The sequence below is a fragment of the Aquarana catesbeiana genome, linkage group LG10 (genome assembly GCF_042186555.1).
Source record: "Aquarana catesbeiana isolate 2022-GZ linkage group LG10, ASM4218655v1, whole genome shotgun sequence".
Taxonomy (NCBI): Eukaryota; Metazoa; Chordata; class Amphibia; order Anura; family Ranidae; genus Aquarana; species Aquarana catesbeiana.
Window position 1 is genome coordinate 53,941,260 of NC_133333.1, and position 21,334 is coordinate 53,962,593.

The following is a 21,334-nucleotide window of genomic DNA, read 5'->3' on the forward strand; positions in this document are numbered from 1 at the left end:
ATGGACCTTGCCATTTGGCCATGAATTTGCTTTCAACCGTAGGGACTAGCACCAATACCTTATCCCCCGGGGAAAAAGTACGGGTCTTGGCCCCACGGTTGTACACTCTCTGCTGTGCTAACTGCGATTGGGCCAAATGTTCCTTTACGATTGCCATTACCTGTGCAATTCTATCTTGCATCAGGGCGACATGCTCAATCACACTCCTGTGGGGAGAACTCTCATTTTCCCAAGTTTCCTTGGCGATATCCAGCAGTCCTCTTGGGTGTCTCCCATAGAGTAACTCGAAGGGTGAGAAACCCGTAGAGGATTGGGGTACCTCCCTAATGGCAAACATCAAATAGGGTATTAGACAGTCCCAATTCTTTCCATCTCTATCCACCACCTTCTTTAACATTTGTTTTAGGGTTTTGTTGAATCTTTCAACTAACCCATCTGTTTGGGGGTGATACACAGACGTACGTAATTGTGTCACTTTGAACAACTTGCATAGTTCTTTCATAACCCGGGACATAAAAGGTGTACCTTGGTCCGTAAGCAGTTCCTTACAAATACCCACACGGCTAAAAACAAGTGATAGTTCTTTGGCTATGGTTTTGGCCGAGGTATTTCGAAGAGGAATCGCTTCCGGATAACGGGTGGCATAGTCCATTATAACCAAAATGTACTGATGCCCCCTAGCGGACTTCATTATCGGACCTACCAAATCCATTGCGATCCTCTCAAAGGGGATCTCAATGATAGGAAGAGGTACCAGCGGGTTACGGAAATGTGGCATAGGTGCCGATTTCTGACACACAGGGCAGGAGGAACAATAATTTTCTGTTTCCTTCATGACCCCAGGCCAATAGAATCTCTGCAATACTCTCTCTCTGGTTTTCTCTGTCCCCAGATGACCTCCAAGAATGTGCCCATGGGCCAATTCCAACACCAACTTCCGGTAAGGTTTGGGCACCACAAGTTGCTCAACGGTTTCTTCTGCCCTTTGAGCCACTCGATACAGTAGGTCCCTTTCCACAGTGAAGTACGGGTAAGTGCAAGTTTTTTCTGGGTTCACTAACTCGCCATCTATTTTCACCACATTCTCCCGTGCCTTTATTAGGGTGGGGTCTTTTAACTGTTCTGTGGCAAAATTTTCCCTGTGAACCTCAAGATCTGAAAATTCCACAGACGGCATGTTTTCATCTGAGGATGTTGGCTCCTCCCCATTTTCTCGAGTTTCCCCTGCCAATACCGACAAGGGAAAGTCTGGAGAGTCCTCACCACTCTCAGAGGAATTCTGGTCATCATCTTTCTGGTCTATAGGGGCACCAGTGGGGGGCTCAGGACAATCCCAGAGTTCCCAGAACATTGGAAAATCCCTTCCCACAATGGCATCATGTGGTAAGTGAGACACTAACCCCACCTGATGAGAGAGGTTACCTTTGTGGGTCTCAAAAAACACTGAAGTTACAGGATACTCTCGGGTGTCCCCATGCACACAAATAACAGCCACCTTGTTATTCCCAGAGACCACTGTAGTAACTAATTCAGCCTTTATCAATGTCACCAGGCTACCTGAATCCAGCAACACATCCACATTTCTACCATTAATACACATTTTACATAAATGTTTCTCAGGTCCCCGAATGGCAGTACAAGCGACTGTCGCAAACATCGACTGACGTCTGTCCCTTATAAAGTCACATTGCATAGGTTCATCCACAACTGGGCAATTAGCTGAAATATGTCCCTCTTGCCGGCAGCGGTAGCAAATAATCTTTTTCGCTGCCCCTTGCGGCCTGGGCTTCCCGGGCTGCTCCCGCCAGACATTAGGTTGAACCCCCACCTTCTCACTCTCTCCACCCTCACCCCTTGGAGTCATCTTACCCGCCACTGGGGATGGTCTGGTCTTAGGGTGGAAAGTCCGTGAGTCCCTGGAAGAGGTGGTCAGGTTCTCTGTAGCCAAGTACCTCTCAACCAGATCCACAAGCTTATCTGCAGTTTCTGGGGCTCCATGGCTTACCCACTTTTGGATGGCAGTAGGAAGAGCTCTCAGGAAACGATCCATAACAACACGTTCCACAATGTTTGGTGCGGTCAAAGTCTCTGGCTGCAGCCACCTCCTGCTCAGGTGAATGAGATCATACATTTGAGACCTGGGGGGTTTTCCAAGCCGGAAAGTCCAGTTATGTACACGCTGAGCCCGGACGGCCAGGGTGACACCCAGCCGTGCCAATATTTCTGTTTTTAGCACCACATAGTCTTTTGCTTGGTCCGGCTCTAGGTCATAATAGGCTTTCTGCGATTCCCCTGTTAACAGAGGGGCCACAAGTCCAGCCCACTGCTCCTTAGGCCACTTTTCCCTTTCAGCAGTCCTTTCAAATGTGGTCAAAAACACCTCCGGATCATCCTCTCCAGTCATTTTTGTCAGTAAACGGCTCACACCAAAGGATGCAGTATTAGTGGAACCACTTGCCTCACTGGTCTGCGGCCGTTGCTGCATTAATGTCTCGATTTGTTGTTGGAGTCTCTGCTCTTGCTTTTGTAACAGCTCTATGAAGCGGGCCTCAGATTGCTGCTGGGCTTGTTGCTGAGCGTCCAGACTCTGCAGTTGAGCTTTCTGCTGAGCTTCCAGACTCTGCTGCAAAGTTGCATTTGTCTGCTGCTGGGCTGCAAGGCTCTTTTGCAAACCTGCATTTGTCTGCTGCTGATTTGCATTTGCTAGAGCCAGCTGTCTCAGTATCTCCTCCATGCTGGCCTTAAAAAAAAAACTGCCCCTGCTTCTCCACCAACTGTGAGGGGTTAGCTCGGCAGCGGGTGTGTGTGACCCCCTGGATGGGTTCACCACACAAAATCAGGCACAGCAGACAGCTTGGTAGGTGAAACAAAAACAAAGGTGCGGTTTATTCAGACTAGATGCATTGAAAAATAACAGAAAAAAAAGAAACATGAAAAGAAATCCTGGTCAGCTTGACCGCTTACTACACACGTAGTGTCCCTAACTAACAACTGGGTGCAGCCTTGTGCTGCCCCAGACCCTATCTCTCTTTGAGAAGTTTTGCCACACAGGCGTTAACTCACCGCAAAGCTCAGATACCACACTCCCCAGTCTACACAATCACAGAACTGGTTCCAGGATGGAGCATCTCCCTAAGCCTGCTGGGGTGTTTTCTATAGGTCTTAATGAGCCCACTTACTTCAGCTGGGCTCATTAACTCTTCCCCTGCAGGACTCCCAGCACTCCCCCTAGTGGTATAAGTCAGCATAAAGCCTGAATCTAGGGCATACATATTTTCCATCCTGGATGCAACCAGGTGATTTTACCTGCCTGCTGTCACAATATATATATATATATATATATATATATATATATATATATATATAAGCAGAGACTCGGGGAAAAAATGGCAGTCGTTTCAATTTACTATGTCACATGCAAAGGAAAACCTGAGATAAAAAATAAAATTGATCTGAGACTTTCCAGCAAACAAAATGGCAGTGTTTACATCTACTAAAGCCAGAAGTGACGTCATGACATCACTTCTGGCCTCCGAGGGTCATACAGCTGACTGTGGACCATCTGGGGCTCCCCAATCGCATGGGAGAGCCCGGAAAAGCACACGAGGGTGCCGGGCGCAGCCTGTAAAAGCAATCAAGCGGCTGAACAGCCACTAAAATGGCTTTTACACTGTAGGGAATCGCTGGCTGAAAAAAAAAGATATCTGGATGATTCCTGTAGCATTCAGATATTTCCAGTCCAGGACGTCTAACCAGGGGAAGTAGTTAAAGTGTCATTAAACCCACATCATTAAAACTATTAAAAAATGGTGTATTACATGCTGTCCATATTCACTATAGGATTCGTTTTTTGTATTCTGCAAAAAAAACTAGTTGATCCTGCTGTTCTCTGTCCCTCCCTCCTGATCATGTCCCCATTGCAGTTGGGGATTTTACAGAGCAGTGTTGGTGGCTAGTGCACATGCTCAGTTGTCAGTGTAGTTTTCCACCCTGAGCATTTCCTACCTATCCCATCTGAGCAGCCCATGTGACTATAGAGTCACACATGTTGGCGTATACACAGTTGAAAATCACAGCCCACTCCCTCCCTCCTCCTCAATGCCCACTAACCAGCTAAACATAATGGGGGTGGGATTTTACATGTAGACTGATGGAGGCTTCACCTCCCTGTTATTCTACGATACAGGCTGGAGTGGCGTGACACAGCCTGTGACTGGCAGAAATCCACCCACACCCAATACACCCACAAAATAATAAAGATTTGATTTCAAATATATATTTGTATGACAATTTAAAACCGTTTATTGATAATAAATTATTTTTACTATGTATTCCAAAGGCTGCTTTTTTTTTTTTTGAACATGTGACCAGCAGCAGAGGATTAGCAGCTCCTTCTGCCACTGTTTCCCTGCAGACAGGCTGGGAGAGAGCTGGGTCATGTGACAGCTGTATATCGATTAGTAAAAAAGATACTTAAATTTTTTTTTATTATTAAAATATTTACAGTGCTATCATTTAAATACAGAAAGAGAAGGGATAATGCAAATTAAAGTGGTTGTAAAGGCACAAGGTTTTTTACCTTCATGCATTTTATGCATGAAGGTAAAAAACTTTCTGTGTGCAGCAGCCCCCCCCCCCCCAGCCCCCGTAATACTTACCTTCGCCTTGCCTCTCAGGGGACTCACACTCCTAAATTTGGCTACTGGCAGCAGCGGGAGCCATTGGCTGCTGTCAATCACGGCCAGTGAGCCAATCAGGAGATGGAGTGGCCGGGCCAAACCGCAGCTCCTTGTGTGAATGGACACACAGAGCAGCGGCTCGGCTCGAGTGCCCCCATAGCAAGGTGCTTGCTGTGGGAGCACCTGGAAGGAGGGAGGAGCCAGGAGCACCGGCATGGGACCCGGGAAGAGGAGGATCTGGGCCACTCTGTGCAAAACCATTGCACAGACCAGGTAAGTATAACATGTTTGTTATTTTAATGGAAAATAAATAAATAAAGCTTTACACTCACTATAAACAGTGTATGTTTAGTATCACTTTAATACATAATTAGATATATATTTTTTTTAAATGCAAGCAGTGTAATTACTTGAATTTGGCTTGATATCAGCCTCTTGCAATCCCCTGTACTGCAAAACCCAGACTTCTAGAGGGAGAAGCAGCTCAAAGAATGTCGGTTGTACAGCAGTGCATGCATCATGCTGATAGTAAGAGAGTGCTGTACAGAGTGAAAGAGAGATGAGTTCATCAGTCTTTTGCTTTTCCTTTCTTTGTGCAGTCACAGGCTAGGGTTGGGCCAAGACCATTAAGTGTTAGTGAACTGCAGAAGAGAAGGGCTGTGCTGTTTGGCAGAGCTTTGTAAACCTTAGGACCAGATGGACAAAACTGCAATTGCTTTGGAGGGTAAAGCAGATCTTAGGGCTCATTCACACCAGTGAACTGTGCTGAGCGCATTGGTTGCTGGTGTATGGTGGGAGAAATAATGCCAATGTATTCGTGATGTGCCGGTTCGCATTACAACCCGCTGCGCTGAAAACAGTACTGCATGCAGTACTCTTTTCAGTGTGTGCCACAGCATTTCTGTGGTGTAAAATGACATCATAGGAAACCAAGAATTTTGCCTTATCTATGCATTGGGGCTGTGCTGCAAATAGCTGCCATAGTCCCAATAGATCTAGTGTGAACTTTATATATTATTTAATCGTGCATTTAACTGTTTGACATGAGCTCAGCTCTTATGTCATGGGGCAGACATACAAAAGTCAGTTATTGGAGCAAAACAAGATCACATTGATAGACGAAATCTGCTTGCTGACACGTGGACTAGCAACTTCACTTCTGATGATTGTGATTCAGCTTTTTCATATCTATTTTAGTACAAATCATAATCAATCAAAACCAATTAGCCTGAACAATAGTTCTGTAGTTTAGTAATATTTCTATGTAGGTGTACTTAATCGCTGTATTGCTTCATGCTATCAGTTTTATTTCTGATACATAGTTGTTAATATATAAAAATAGTCTAGTACAAAAGAAAATAGGTCAGTTGCCCATAACATGCAGCCAAGATTAATCTTACCCCGGAGGATTAAACCACCAATCTGGTTGCTACAGGCAACTACTGCATCATTTTCATTCTCCCGTTTCCCCATTTCAGCCATTGGCACACTTTAGAAAGGGGTTGAATACCCTGCTGAATAGGTGCCGTATTGCATCTCTCAGCTTCCATTTGTCTTTGATGTTAAAAGAAGCTCCTTGGATATCCCAGATCAACCATAAGCGAAAGGGAGCACAGCACTGACCCTGTGGCAGTGTAAGTTTTTCTACACACAAAAGTACAAGTTGCTGCATTGCAGTGCAGGGTGACATCCCACCCCTCTGTAAGCTGTGCTGCTCCACTTTGGATCCAGTATAATTCCTATTGTACATGTAATGTGTGAATACATATATCTGTAGTACAGCCTCTCATGCTGCATGCGTCTCTTCCCATCTGTCCCACTTATCTATTTTAACCCTCTGTGTGGTTGCTTTGTACCGTTGAATACATTTTCCTATGTTCTGACTACATCTACTTTGATGCCTTTCCAATTCCCCAGTCCTCTGCTCCCTCCTCATCTTTGACCCTCTCTGTGCATCGACTGCAAATATTTTCCTCCTCTCTCTTTCCCAAGCTTCCCTTACCGTTGTCAGTCAGATCTGGAGCTGTCACCATCGCTCGGGAAAAAAAAAAATCAGTTTTTAGAAAAAACAAGCTTTAGAAAAATCTTAGAATAGACTCCTGCAGTTCTGGGATTTCATATATGGAATTCCTTTCTTTTTGCTTTTATAATTGTTAATAATGGATCTCATAAGGTTAATGATGAGCTGCAGATGGAAATCGCTTTCGGAATACATGCTGCTCCCTGAAGACTAGGCTGGAAAGGCATCTGAGAGCAAACTCCGAAAGTGGCTCTTTGCTGATAATGCAGAACAATGAAAGGGAACCTCTGACGACTGGCCAGTCTGTGTAAGATGCAGCGTGTTCCTGCTGCAGCTGGCACCTCACCTTCGCTGCAATCGGTTGTCCTCTTCCTACGTTGGCCCCTGTAGGATTTTGGTTCATTTTATGTTATTTCTGCTCAAGAATCCAAGCTCAGCAGATTTATTTTATTCACCTAGCATTGTTTCAAAGCTCCCCCTGCTATTTGGGGGATTTTGATTTCAGCTAAACAAGTGCAAGTGCAGCACAAGGCTCAGAGTCCTTATATAGAAGTGCCCCTAAAACTGGAGAAGCCCTTGAGCTATCTTGGGGTTTGCTAAATGTTTTGCCCTGTAAACTAAGAAAGGTAAGTGAGGAGCAAAGGAGAATCCATTCTCTCCAGAGAAGAACAGATGTCCCACCAGTGGTCTGGTGTTCTGACCTGTCCCAGAGGAGACTACTGAAGATCATGTGGCTAGCTCTGCAGGGGGAATTAATCTTTGACTCGTTTAAGGATTGATTATTATGTCAAAGAACCTACTACAGATGAAAAAGAGCATTGTCCTTTAAAAACAAACCACATCACGAAAAATCCTGTTATACACAAAGACTGACCACACTGAGGAATTTTCCCAGCTGGATATATAGATTAAGTGCTTGGTCATGGAATCCAAACTAAACACAAGTTGGGACCACATGACATCTTGACCTCTGCTCTCCATCTTGTTCTAATCTTTCTGACCCATCGCTTTCTTTTTTTTTCTTTGTACCACTTTGGAATTCCACTCTTGCCTTTCCAAACTAACATCTCAATCTGTATGCGCTCCCTTTGAGTCTTCATTAACTTCTTCCATCTGTTTCAAGAAGACCATGTCAACACATCGCTCAATCTGGATGTTCCCTCACTTCCAAGAAGACTGATAATGTTGTTCTCCTAAGTTGGGATAAAAAATGTGTTCCTTGCATTAGAAGTATATATGAATCAGCTATCAATATCTTTGGTGTCATGGCTTTGACCTAGTTTTAATAGTATCACATTTGTGTAGTAGCTCTGGATAATGGTACTTTTAAAGTTCAGTTTTGTTATTATCAGTTTTACATCTCTATTTATTGGTGGCCTCATCTTTGGATGTGAGCTTGCAGAACTAATCTTTTAAATGTTTTTGATATGTACCTAAGGAAAACTATTTTGTCATTAAAATAGTTTTGTGACAGTTTCCAAGGATACCTTATGAATTGTTTCCTAAAAGTAGAGTGCTTGCCTAAAATACTGAGATAACATGTATTGACTTGGCCTCATCCTTTTAATGGTTGCTATACAGGACAGTGTTCAGTTAATGCCATGTATTTTCTACCTTGCTCTGAGCACATACTTAAGAGTTATACCTTTCGGCTCAGAAGCTCAGTAAAGAGATAGGATATCTTCTATGACTTCCTGGTGGAATGATAATGTTGTTGCTGGCATTAATCTGAACATCTCCTACTGGGAGAAACAATCCTGTCCATTTTAAATGGATATTAATAGACTACTTTATCAGTGCACTCTGAATTTGAGTATATGAATTAAAATCAGTGCTAAATATTTCTGACTGTGCTTTACAGAAATTTGGCAGCACCTTGCTGATTATGGATTATAGATTATTATTATGTAGCCATTTTATAGTTACGGTTACATGCTGTTTACATGCTGTTTTTGCAAATGTAGCAAAGTCATACTGAGTCAGGACACAAAGGTGGTAAAGATCAGCCTGCTTGTTATTAAAGGTAATGAATGATTTATGGATTGTTAAAAATTCTAAATTCATCTGCTATTTAAAGCCAGATTTTTTTTCTTTATTAATACCTAGGGCTTTGATAATTACCCTAAAGTAATCAGAGTACCACTTATAACATCAATTACTCCTTTCAGCCCTATTTACCTAAAGATGCATTGTATGTGCATGAAATGTATAAATCCCTTTTGATTTCTTAGCATTTTTTAAAAATTTACACGCAAACAAATTTTCAAGAGTGCCTGATCATTTCTGCCATTAAGTTGAAGATTTTAGTTGGGGTGGACAGTTTAATGTAGAATTCTTCATCCTGTCTAACCTAGAACACAATAGGTCTCTGGGGATTATGTGCTCCAATTGTGAACCATACAAAGGCTGAACATTAGACTCCAACAATATTTTTCAACATATTTGCTATCTGGGTTTTAAAATCTCTACAGGTCAAACCTTAATTTCTTTCTCAATTCTTGAATGGTTATCCAGTTATGACAATTGATGGTAAAGTCCTAACGGTACTGGCTGAAAAAATCCTTGTGCCATTTGCAATGGCATTTTACAAGGGCTGCTTTCAAACTAAGAGATGCAATTATAGATAATCTGAGCATTTTCTTGCTGTTAAGGACCATCTATTATTATTACCTGTTCCTGTGTATTGGCAGTTATCCTAAACATTGTATATTTGATTTATGGCTTGTCAGAAGAAATTCCATTCTTATGACCTCCGGTAATTAAGACCCCAGCTGTAAAAGTTATGGTTGGTAAAAGTTATCCTCAGTCATCTACACAGTGATGATACATAGCAACATGTGGTCTCTGTTGTGGCTAGGCCATTTAGATGTTCAGCATGGTAACACCATGATACTGTGAACCCCTTAAGCCTTTGTGGTAGGTTATTTGAATTAATACCTCCACTTTGCTATTTTACAAATATTTTGTATTCCTGCGTATGCTTTTATCTAAAACTTGTCAGAAGCAACATGAAAGGAAGCCCAAGGGTATGTGGAGACCGAATATCTAATTAGCGTGGGCTTCCTACTGCCAAGCGGGGGTTGCTGCAAAACTAGCGAAGGAGATCAAAGCCAGTAATGATTTGAATTTGATCATACTAAATACAATGATGTTAGTTCTCATCTCCTTACTGTAACCTAAATATATCCTATTTTCAAATATGTATAATTTATTTTCTTCCGCTTGAAGCATAAAGCTTGGTGCAACAGGAAAGACTTGATTATGTAGCGTACAAGCTCTTACTTTGTGTTCTCTGAAAATTGAGTTCTGTTGTATTACTATATTACTTGAGAGCATATATCCTCGTAGAGTTTGGAGGCCATTCCGATTTTTCCAGGACAAATCTGTACTTCTACTGACATTACCTGTCTGAAAAGGAGTTTGTTGCCTGGTCTCATTTCTTAGGAACATTGGTGTCCCAACACCTTGGATTCATCCAGACATGCTTTGAAAAAGACATTTTTATGTAGAACTAAAGTTATTGTAAAAATCCATACTAATGTGAATACCGAATTAATGGAGTGAACCCTTTTAAAGTGCAAGACAGTACAATCTAGGCACCAATATTAACTTTGAAGATCCTAAGAAGCACATGCTTATATTCACAACAGTAGAAAAGCTGTAGGTTAGGCACCTACTGCCCTCTTTTTAGCACATTGAGTACCTGCAAGTTGTTTTTTTTTTAATACATTATGAACACATTTATTGTATAACCAACAAGTCAAGCTTGCTGAAAACTGGATTATTATAGCAAATATAGGGGTACTCTTTAAGACTTTGGTATACTAGACAGAACTCATACAGAATGCATACTTCCAGTAGTGATGACCCCAGCTACAGTCAAAGCTCCCCACCTCGGGGTCGCAGGGCACGATGGAAAGGAGTATACAGAGGACGTTGGGGGGTTGCGGACAGCTGTTCATTCAGCGGGGTGCAACATAATCCTGAAGAGCCACAAACGGTGGAAGCCAAAAAGGAGAACAGAGTTATTGTCCTATATCTGGATCTCTCTTTTCTTTTACTTCTAGAACTCAAGAAGATGAGTATGACACGTGGCTGCCTACTGTGCATCAAAATTACCATGTTCATCTTCAACCTCATCTTCTGGGTGAGTACACAAATCTTTTGGGGGCAAACTGATATGTTTTGAATATTAAATTTGAGCTGTTGCTGTAAGGCTTAATTTTTTGATACTTTTGACTTTTATACTTTTGTGTTGATTTGCCATGCCATATCTTTTGTTTCAAAGGGTTTTTTTCTTTTTTTTTGATTTGTTGTAGCCGTATTAGTGCAATTGTGACAGAGAAAATTGAGTACTGTCCGTGATACTTTTTTTATTTGCACTAACATACAATTTTTCAGGACAAGCTTTCGGGGTATGTCCCCTTCTTCAAGGTCCAAGCAGTACTGATTCACAAATTTTTAAGCAGAATGTTAAAGAAGAAACGACCGCTCTGTGATTAGTATTCCCCCCCCCTGCATTCCCCCCTAGCTCTCCCTCTGTCTTATCTCACTAACTCTGCTGCTATCTTTATTACCATTGATATGTATGTGTTTGGTTTTCCCTTTTTTTTTTTTTTTCTTTCTTCTTTAACATTCTGCTTAAAAATTTGTGAATCAGTACTGCTTGGACCTTGAAGAAGGGGACATACCCCGAAAGCTTGTCCTGAAAAATTGTATGTTAGTGCAAATAAAAAAAGTATCACGGACAGTACTCAATTTTCTTTTTTTTTGAAGAGTAGACAAAATTTTAGGATTTTCCTTAAAGTGGTACTCTCTCAGCTAACTTTCACTATTTCTAATTCATATGCTAGCATTCTGAAATAGATATGAATAGGGTTGCACCGATACCGATACTAGTATCGGTGCTGATACCCAGCATTTACACGAGTACCTGTACTCGTGCAAATGCTCTGATGCTTGACCCGATACCTGGGCAGTCAGGGGTGATCGGTGTCAAGGTGGGGGGAGTTACAAGCACCAAGCTCCCTGTAAAGATTTCAATAAAGCAGCTGACATTCCGCCCCCCTCCCCCTGCGGCTTTCAGCTGCTTTATTGAAATCTATACAGGGAGATCGGTGCTTGTAACTCCCCCCACCACCCTCCTGATCATCCCGATCATTGTCCCCTGTGTCCTTCTCTGTGTCCTCCTCTGTGTGCGCCTCCTGTCCCCCTCTCTGTGCTCCTCCTGTCCCCCTCTCTGTGCTCCTCCGGTCCTCCTCCAGTCCCCCTCGGTGTCCTCCAGTCCCCCTCGGTGTCCTCCGGTCCCCCTCCATGCTCCTCTGGTCCCCCCCCTGTCCTGGATCTGTCAGGATAGAGAGCGGAGGAAGGAGCCGGCAAATCTGTCATTTACCGGCTCCTTCCTTTTCTGAATGCATGGTCAGTGATCACTGACTCTGTCCATTCATGACTGAGTATCGTAAACTGCAGTGCAGCTGAGGCTGCAGAGAAAGGGACTGGGGAATCTGTGTCCTCAGTCCCTTTCCCTGTCTCAAAGGGGGGATGTCAGACCCCTGATATCTCACCTAAGCCCCCCCCACCAACAGGGCTGCTAAAGAAAAACTAATAATAATACTAATTAAATAGTAGTTAAAAATTGTAATAAATATTTAAAAGGTAAAATTGTAAAAAAAAAAAAATACACTGACTCTGTCCACTCCCCCCCCCCCCCCACCAACAAATAAAGCATTTAAAAAAAATAAAAAATATATATGAATTGTAAAAAACACTAAAAAAAAAAACTGTAAAAAATAAAATTGTAAAAAATAAAAAAAAATAAAAATAAAAAAAACACTGACACAGTCCACTGTCACATGACATTAAAAAAAGTATCAGTAATCGGTATCAGCGAGTACTTGAAAAAAGGCATTGGTACTTGTACTCGATCTTAAAAAAAAGTGGTATCGGTGCAACCCTAGATAGAAAGTTATGTTATATTTACTTCAGTTACTTCCTGGTTTCCAAACCTAGGCATATGATATCATACATCCCAACAGTCTTCAGAAGAGGAGGAGGGGCTTTCTTAGCTAAGCACACTCTCCAGTCTGCATGCCAGAGCTAAGGACAGATGGATTACAGGAAGTAAATGCTACATGAATCATCTGCCCTTACTCAAGATGGCCACGGTCAGAAATTCTAGGGGTTTTTTTTCAAAGTGATTTCTCCTCAAAATAAAGCACGGAGACATGATTGGATGGGAGAGTTTACTTAGAACATTAAAAATTAATTAACAAGCGTTTTTGGTTTGTAGTGCTCAGATACAGAGTAGTTCCATTCTAAAGATTAGTGTGCATAGGTTGATTCTAAAATACAGTAATAAAGCAAATTTAAACAAAAAGAACAGTTGGCATAATTTCTTATACAATGCAGATAGAATGGTTAGTAGAAAGTGAAGATATATTTTTTTCCAAACAGGAGTAGCTGTAGAATCATCCCAGTATATCACTGAAAATGTCATATTAGAACTCTAAACTATCCCTCTAATTGTACTGTAAGACCTTGTACATATGGCATAGAGCTGCATGTATAGAAAGTGTTTACAAAGCATTTGCAAAGCTTTCAGTGAGTTTTAAGAGCTTTTTAAAGCACACTTCCATCTTTGCCTTCCACCCCTCCAGTCCTTTAAAAAAAAAAAAAAAAATATATATATATATATATATATATATATATATATATATATATATATATATATATATATATATATATATATAAAATCTTATTTCAAAAGTCATCAGGTTGGTCATGTAACACATAGAGGTAGATTTACTAAAACTGGTGCACTAAATGTGGTGCAGCTGTGCATAGTAACCAATCATCTTCTAACTTCAGCTAGTTCAGTTAAGCTTTGGCAATAAAACCTGGAAGCTGATTGGTTTCTATGCAGAATTGCACCAGATTTTGCACTCTTCCATTTTAGTAAATAAACCCCATAGAGTAGGGTGACCACATTTCCAAACTGCCATGCAGGGACATCCAGCCCCCCCTCCACTTCCAAAAAATCAGCTTGTGCTGTAACGAATCACAGCACAGTGATTAGACACACAAGGCAGGATTTATAATTTCTCCAATTACAAGCAGGGGGTGGAGATTGTGCTCCTCCAGACATTCCCGGCCAGGACGAGTACTGTCCGTGAGTAAAGCAGTCATGTGGCGGCCTTTTTCGGGGGCATCAGATTGGCTGTGGGAGTGGCTGTGTCAGTTTAATTCCGGGACACTGTATTGTCCTGGAATGAAGGTACCCGAGACAAACCTGCAAAATTCGGGACTGTCCCAGGCAATCCGGGACACGTGGTCACCCTACCATAGAGTCCTCTTTATGGTTTCCCGGCTTTGGGCGGCCCTCAGTGGTGCAGAGTTATGATGTCATGACATTAGTGCTGTCATCTGCATCATTACATCTCCAGGGGGTAGGTCTGCTATGCCCTGCAATCACGGGAAGACAATTGAATGATGCTGGATCACAGAGCAGGTGTGTCTGTGGGGACAGTACGGGGGAGGGGGGTATGAATTGCAGCAAAAGAGTGCATTTTAATTTTTAAAATTGGTGGGTAGTGAATTTTTATAATTAACTAACTAAAAATGTAATATATTGCAGCTTATCAATCATTAGATGTGGTGGCTGCATTTGTTCTTTTTTTTTCCCTCTGTTTTCACCTGGTGATCCGGCCAGTAAAACACCTGTATTAGAGAGCCCCCACTCTGGATGAAGGAGCACAGGGGCATCTTTGGACAGCAGCATTGTTAATCTGGGGGGAAGGGAATGTTTGGCCCCCTTCACACATACAAACTATTCATTTCATCAGTTCAGTCACTTCATATGTCACAAAACATATGAAGTTTACATCAGTTTTTTTTTTATCAGTTTACATCAGTTTTTCACCTGTTTTTACACCAGTTTTTAATGCCCTGTACACACGGTCGGAATTTTCGACAACAAGGTCCTATCACACATTTTCCGTTAGAAAATCTGACCGTGTGTACAGGGCATATCAGTTTCTCATCAGTTTTTAACATCATTTTTTTTTACATCCACTACCAATGCAAAAACGGACAGTTTGTCCGTTTACGTCCATTTTTAATCCGTTCCGTATTTTTTACGGAACAAAAATAGGGCTTTGATCCATTTTAAAAAACAGATGACAGATGCGGAAGTAAACTGATGTAAATGGATTATCATCTGTTTTTCCACAGAGATGCATTGATGTCTGTTTTTCACCTGTCAATGGATGGAGGAAACATGGTCCACATGTGTGAAAGGGGCCTTAGATGTACTAGCAGATTTAGATACACTAACAAAATAAAGCCAAACTCCAGCTAATACTTTATATGCAGTTACAGCAAACAGTTCTTTTTGTTTTGGGGTAAAGGTTTTACATAAATAAAAGCTGATCATTGTAAGCACCCAATGTCAGTGGTAAATGGTTTGTCTCAATACTCTTAACTGATACATCTGCAGGACAGCTTTGTTCTGTTGAAAAACAGACTTATTGGCCAGATTACCAGGTGAAAATAAGGGAAAAAAGTCTAAAAAGAGCCATCACATCACATCTAAGGATTTGTAAGCTGCAGTATAATAAATGTCTGCTTTGGGGGTTGGTTCCCGATCACTTTTCAGAGGTGTTTGACAGGCGGTAAGGAGGCAATATGTCGCCAGCTCACTGTCTAATATTACATTCTTCCTAAGATTCCATGAGTTTCTACAGATACTGCTGTTTGTGCCACCTCTGATATCTTCTCTTCTTATTGAGCCAGTGGAGATGGTTTTCAGGAAGGTCTCTTTAGTGTTGGTCAGTGTAGCTCTTGCAGGAATCATTGCTGAATTAAAATGAAGAAAACTACTTCATAAAAGCCAAGGCTTTGAATTGTGCCATGTTTTCAAATATCCTAAACTACTTGATAAATTGTTCCCACTAAGGGCATTTGACCAGCAATTATACACAGGGCATGAAATTGCTACTCTATATAGGGCAATAATGGGCAAATCTGGTGACTGTCATCTTCTGTCTTTGGACACCTTAAAGGGAATGTATTATCTTTTTAATATTTTTGTAATATTTTTTCTATGTGTAGATTGTAATTATTAAGAAGAACTTTACTCTGATTTAAAAAATAAATAAATCAGCAGCATGCCAAGCTGACCTAATTCTCATCTAGGCGAGTATTGGGGATGTGGGAGTTGGTAACCACCCCCCCCCAAAAAAAATAAATTGTTAGAGGTGGAGAGGAAGGAAGGGAATAAGTGAAGTCCCACTTTAAGTACATGGGAGCAGCCATATTTGCCCATTACATAACCACGTTCTGTTTTCTGCTATGACATGCTACACAGTGGTTGTGCTTTACTGCTGCTTTTCACAATCCAGATTTATGAGTCATTTGACTCATTGAAAACAATGCACTTATCACTGATATTTGATCTCAACAGTTGTTTTTTAATGTGCTTACTGAAAATATACTATGCTTTCCCTTTAAGAGTGTACCGGGGCTTTACTCATGCAGGGCACAGCAACAGATTTACATTAAAACTCTACAAATTATTAATTTATTTAAAACTTACATTGGGCCAATGTGGTTACATGTAAGGTTGCTGGGGACACAGAAAATCACTGTCATAGTCTCTGCTACATACATTCAGCCTGAACACAGGGGGGCTCTTGCCCCCATACCTCTGCCATTCAAAAGACATTTTGTTTTTTTGTTTTTGTTTGCCTTGCAGTGAATTGAAAGGAGTTCTTTGTTTGGACAAGGCAATAAGGAGGGGGGCAGATGGTGTTACAATCACCACCTTGCCCAATTAGAAAATGCCTTGTATTTATTGACATTAAAACAAGATGTTTGCTGAATGATGGAGATGCTGAGCCAGCGACCTCTAGTGAACAGATGGCAAGTCGCTCCAGCAGCACCTGACACAGGACAGCAATTCATGTAAGTAGCAAAGGCTACTACATTGAATTTCAGAATCCCCATTAATGATGACATGTAAGCAAGCTGACCCAATGTAAGTTTAAAAAAATGTTCCTGGAGTTCAGCTTTACCCGTCCCTCCCCCTGAGCACATATTTGTCTTCCTTTTGCTCCCCCTCTGTTCTGTTCAGTCTGTGGGTAATAAGGAAAGTCCTGTGGAAGCTACGAGTCACCTGAGTCATAGTCTACACAAGGCAATGGACCTCCCAAGTGAGAGCACTGATTGGTCACATGGTATGAGTTGCATGAACCTTCACACATGGAAGTACATGGAAATACCAGTGTTTTCTTCAGGTTCTACTGTTGAATGGAGCAGAGGGGCAATGAAGGAAGTATATGCAGTTTTGGGACTTAAAGCATATCTGTTGCTTTGCCCTTAATTAGCAAAGTACAAGTTTGCTTTAAAGCCCAAATCTGGGAAATTTAAAAATGATCTCTTTCAGTAGTGCTAAACCTGCACCGCAAGGGTTACTTGCTTGTTTAGATGTAGGGGGCATAGAAAAGAAGACCTACTTACCCGATCCCCCTCTTCTCGGCACTGCCAGACTTGTCACCACAGCATCTTCTCCCTATCTACTGGTCTAGGGTCCTGAAATTATTATTATTATTATACAGGATTTATATAGCGCCAACAGTTTACGCAGCGCTTTACAATATAAAAGGGAGACAATACAGTTATAATACAATAAAATACAAGAGGATTAAGAGGGCCCTGCTCAGTAGAGCTTACAATCTAATAGGGTGGGGCAGGTGGTACAAAAGGTTGTAACTGTGGGGAATGAGCTGGTGGAAGTGGTAGGAGATTAGTTGGAGACATGATAGGCTTTCCTGAAGAGATGAGTTTTCAGGGATCGCCTGAAGGTAGCAAGAGTAGGGGATAGCCGGATAGATGGAGGTAGCGAGTTCCAGAGGATGGGAGAGGCTCTGGAGAAATCCTGGAGACGAGCATGGGAGGAGGAGATGAGAGAGCTTGAAAGCAGGAGGTCTTGAGAAGAGCGGAGAGGTCGATTTGGGTGATATTTGGAGACAAGATTAGTGATGTAGCTCGGGGCAGAGTTGTGAATGGCTTTGTATGTTGTGGTTAGTATTTTGAATTTAATTCGCTGGGTGATTGGGAGCCAGTGTAGGGATTGGAGTAGAGGGTTAGCAGACACTGAGCGGTTGGTAAGGTGGATAAGTCTGGCAGCCTCCCTAGACCTGCATTGGGCATGATGATGCAGAGGAACAGTCCACCGTAGGGGTGTGGGAGAGCACCATCTGAAGGGAAGGGGAGGATCAGGTAAATTAAAATGCTTTTACACTCCTCTAGACTAAACAAGCAGTTAACCCTTGCAACTAAAGTGCAGCCTTACTGTGAGGAGGATATTCAGATTTATAGATGCGATTATTACATAGTTTTCCTTGAGTTCCTTTTTTAAGTGATTTAATTTGCTTACTATTTTATCACAATATATTGCTTTTTATTAGACAGGAGATCTTTATCTGTCCTGCTTTCTTAGTTAATGTAAAGGAGTATATTCATGATTTAAATTGTTTATTTGATATAAAAATATTGTAAGCTCTGTTTTTTTAAGTATTGCTTTTTAGATAAAAAGAAACAGATTTTAAGAATTCAATCCGAAGATAAAATTAGTTCCTCTTAGTTTTCAAGCGAGGAAAGAAAGATTGCAGAAAATACTCCTAGTAATTACCTTTTCCCTTGAAATAATCACCATGTAGTCATTATAAAATATTGGAAATGGCGCTATAAGTCTGATTAGAATTACGGTTCATTCTGCTAGAAGCTGCAGAGGTGTTTATTAAGTTTACTGTGCGATCACCCAAGCATGAAATTCACAGCAATACCTTCCAGCTCACTGCATTCATTTCGCTGAATATCATTTTTTATGATTGCTGTTGGTCTTTGGAGTATTAAAGAGACACCCCAGAATAATTATTTAAATGTTGGGCAAGATACTGGAATTTTAAATAGATTTTTGGCTTCTAAATTTTTAGAGACTCTAGCGGTTTAATTTTTGTGATTGTGTTCCTTTTCTTGCACACACACCACGGTCGTTATGTGGTGGTCCCACGTTCCTTGAAGGATTTTCAGTTTGTTAGTAAAATTATTGTGCAGTTTTATTTTCTGATTGAGAATAGGGTTTGAACGTGATAGCATTTATTGGCTAAAATGTATGCCTTGGCAAAAAACAAAACATAATAAAGTGGTAGTGTTCTGTATCCCAAATCAACGGAGCAGCCTAGGGTGGCAACATTGCTTCTTCATAGATACAGTGCTGTGATGCAGCATTGTCCCCCTTGGACAGCATGTGTGTTAGTGGCAAGATCATCAGGTCAAAATAAAGACAAGAATGGGCCTGATAAATGAAAAACTACATCTAAAGACCAGCTAGATTCAAAACATGTGCTCATCTCCACTGAAAAGATGAGGGTAGGCACAGACATAACATGGCTCCCACTGAAACTCTTCAAAAGGTGGACACCAGTTAAAGTATAGCTAAAGACAAAACTTTTAGTTTTAACTTTTTCCTTTTTATTGCTGTCTGTGCCCCCATTAGAGAAATGTACCCTCTCTATGTGAATTTATCCTCACTTTTGGGAGACCTCCACGCACGAACTATGATGTCTCAATGGTAGGAAGTAAAGGGACATCTTCCCAATCTCAACATCTCAATGACAACACAGCAGAGTTTCTAACCCTCCCACACTCCTTCCAAAACGAAATGAACTTTAACCCAGAAATGCTATCTCTTTAAATTCAAACTTTTTACTAAATGTATTTTACTTTATGATTAAAGCTCTAGAGCAGTGGTAAACAAACTGTGGCCTGTGGGCTAAATATGGACCTTTTCTTGTCTTTATCTGGCCCTTCTTTAGTAGAACATTCCACCTCATTCTGTGCTTTCTTTTCCAGCTCGGAGGATGTGGCATTCTTGGAGTTGGGGTTTGGCTGGCGGTTACTCAGGGGAAGTTTGCTACCCTCTCCATTTCTTTCCCCTCGCTATCTGCTGCCAGCCTCTTCATGGTGACGGGGTCTGTGATAATGGTGGTTGGCTTCATTGGCTGCTTGGGTGCAGTGACAGAACACCGCTGCCTCCTGCTCACGGTAAGAATCCAACATATATTTTATGTTTTTGCGGTGAAGTCTCCAAAGTCTCATTAATTGTGTCTTCAAATTTCTAAGATAGACGTTTAAAAAATAAAATATAAAGTTTTATTCTTTTTTTAACTAAGTGGGTAGTTTAAATTAATTTTCCGATGTAGGCACATTGTCTTTTGCAACATTTATGACAACCACTTGTCATGGTTTACAACCATACTTTAGTGTCTGTTGTGGGAGTAGATTCAGGTAAAGAATGGCTGCTGAAATGATAGACCTTCCAAAAAAACAGAATAAAAGTGCCCGAAGGCATAAGGAAATTATCTTTATCTATGAAATCTTTGTGACATCTCTAGACACCTCTTTGGATGGCTGTCTTAGCAGAAGAATGGATTAATTAAGTTAGATTTGGCCAGCTAATCGCTAATGTTTTCCCTCAAGATGATCTCCAGGGATGTACTCCTCCTCCCGACCTTGTCCATATACATAAAAAGGACGATTCAGGTGATCCGAGCATCTTTTTGTAAGAAAGCATTATATTTTGTTGTCAGATCTTACTAGCCTCAGATATCTATGGTAGTCCAGCCTTAGTCAAAACATGTCCTTAAACTTTCCGTGAAGCATTAAAGAGTTAAAATATTTAAGTTTTTTTTTTTATTATTGTCATTAGTGTTTCTGTTGTGGTACAGAAAGTTAGAGAAAAATATTCCCAATAGAAAAATAGTAAACAATAGAAACATGACAAGACAACTCTAACCCTTTATCACCTATACAAAACTAGAAACACTTTTGCTGGAGTTGGGCTTTAAATCTACAATAGACAAGACCAAACATTGAGCAGATTTAAGATCTGTTGGAGCTTCTAACTTTGTTTCATAACATTTATTTATTATGTTCTTTTCCTTTTGGAAAACTCAAACTTTATTTACAAAAAAAAAGTAGTTTTATGTGTTTTAACCATTTCATTCCCGCGCGTTACAGGTAATAATACCAGGGTTAGTTGATCCAGAAAATATCCAATTGCCTCCTGGGGGATCAGGAAGAAATTTTTTTCCCTGCTGGAGCAAATTGGATTATGCTTTATTAGAAGTTTGTTTTGCCTTCCTCTGGATCAATAGACTAAGGTTATCAGTGGTGTACCCCAAGTATCAGTGTTGGGACCCTTACTTTTTAATATATTTATAAATGATATAGGGTCTGAGATTAAAAGTACCATTTCAGTCTTTGCACCAAGCTATGCAGTGGAATAACGTCCTTACAGGATGTCTCCAATTTACAAGCCGACCTCAATGCACATATATATATATATATATATATTCCCTTTTATAGGTTGAACCTAACTATGTAACTGTGGCTATAGGATTGTACAGTATATATGGAGGGTTTCTATGTGTATAGTTTTTTTTAATAGTTGAACTAGATGGACGTGTCTTTTTTCAATCCAACTAACTATGTAACTCAACACTCCTGCATATACACATTTCAAGATTAAGCACACCCTATTCAAGATCACAACACAGCAATCAACTCTACCACA

General features: G+C 40.9%; 1 protein-coding gene across 3 annotated transcripts in view; it reads left to right on the forward strand.

Annotated features, from left to right (window-relative positions):
- Window positions 1–21,334, forward strand: part of LOC141110695 (tetraspanin-4-like) — a 172,477-nt gene that overhangs the window by 110,038 nt on the left and 41,105 nt on the right. For 2 of the 3 annotated variants that reach the window (XM_073602198.1, XM_073602199.1), the window contains 2 exons: window positions 10,767–10,846; window positions 19,612–19,803. In XM_073602198.1, the coding sequence (XP_073458299.1) occupies window positions 10,778–10,846; window positions 19,612–19,803 (261 nt within the window). In that variant the 5' untranslated portion in view covers window positions 10,767–10,777. Of the gene's footprint in view, window positions 1–6,664; window positions 10,847–19,611; window positions 19,804–21,334 lie in introns of those variants that run through there. The other variant, XM_073602196.1, reaches the window with a different exon arrangement.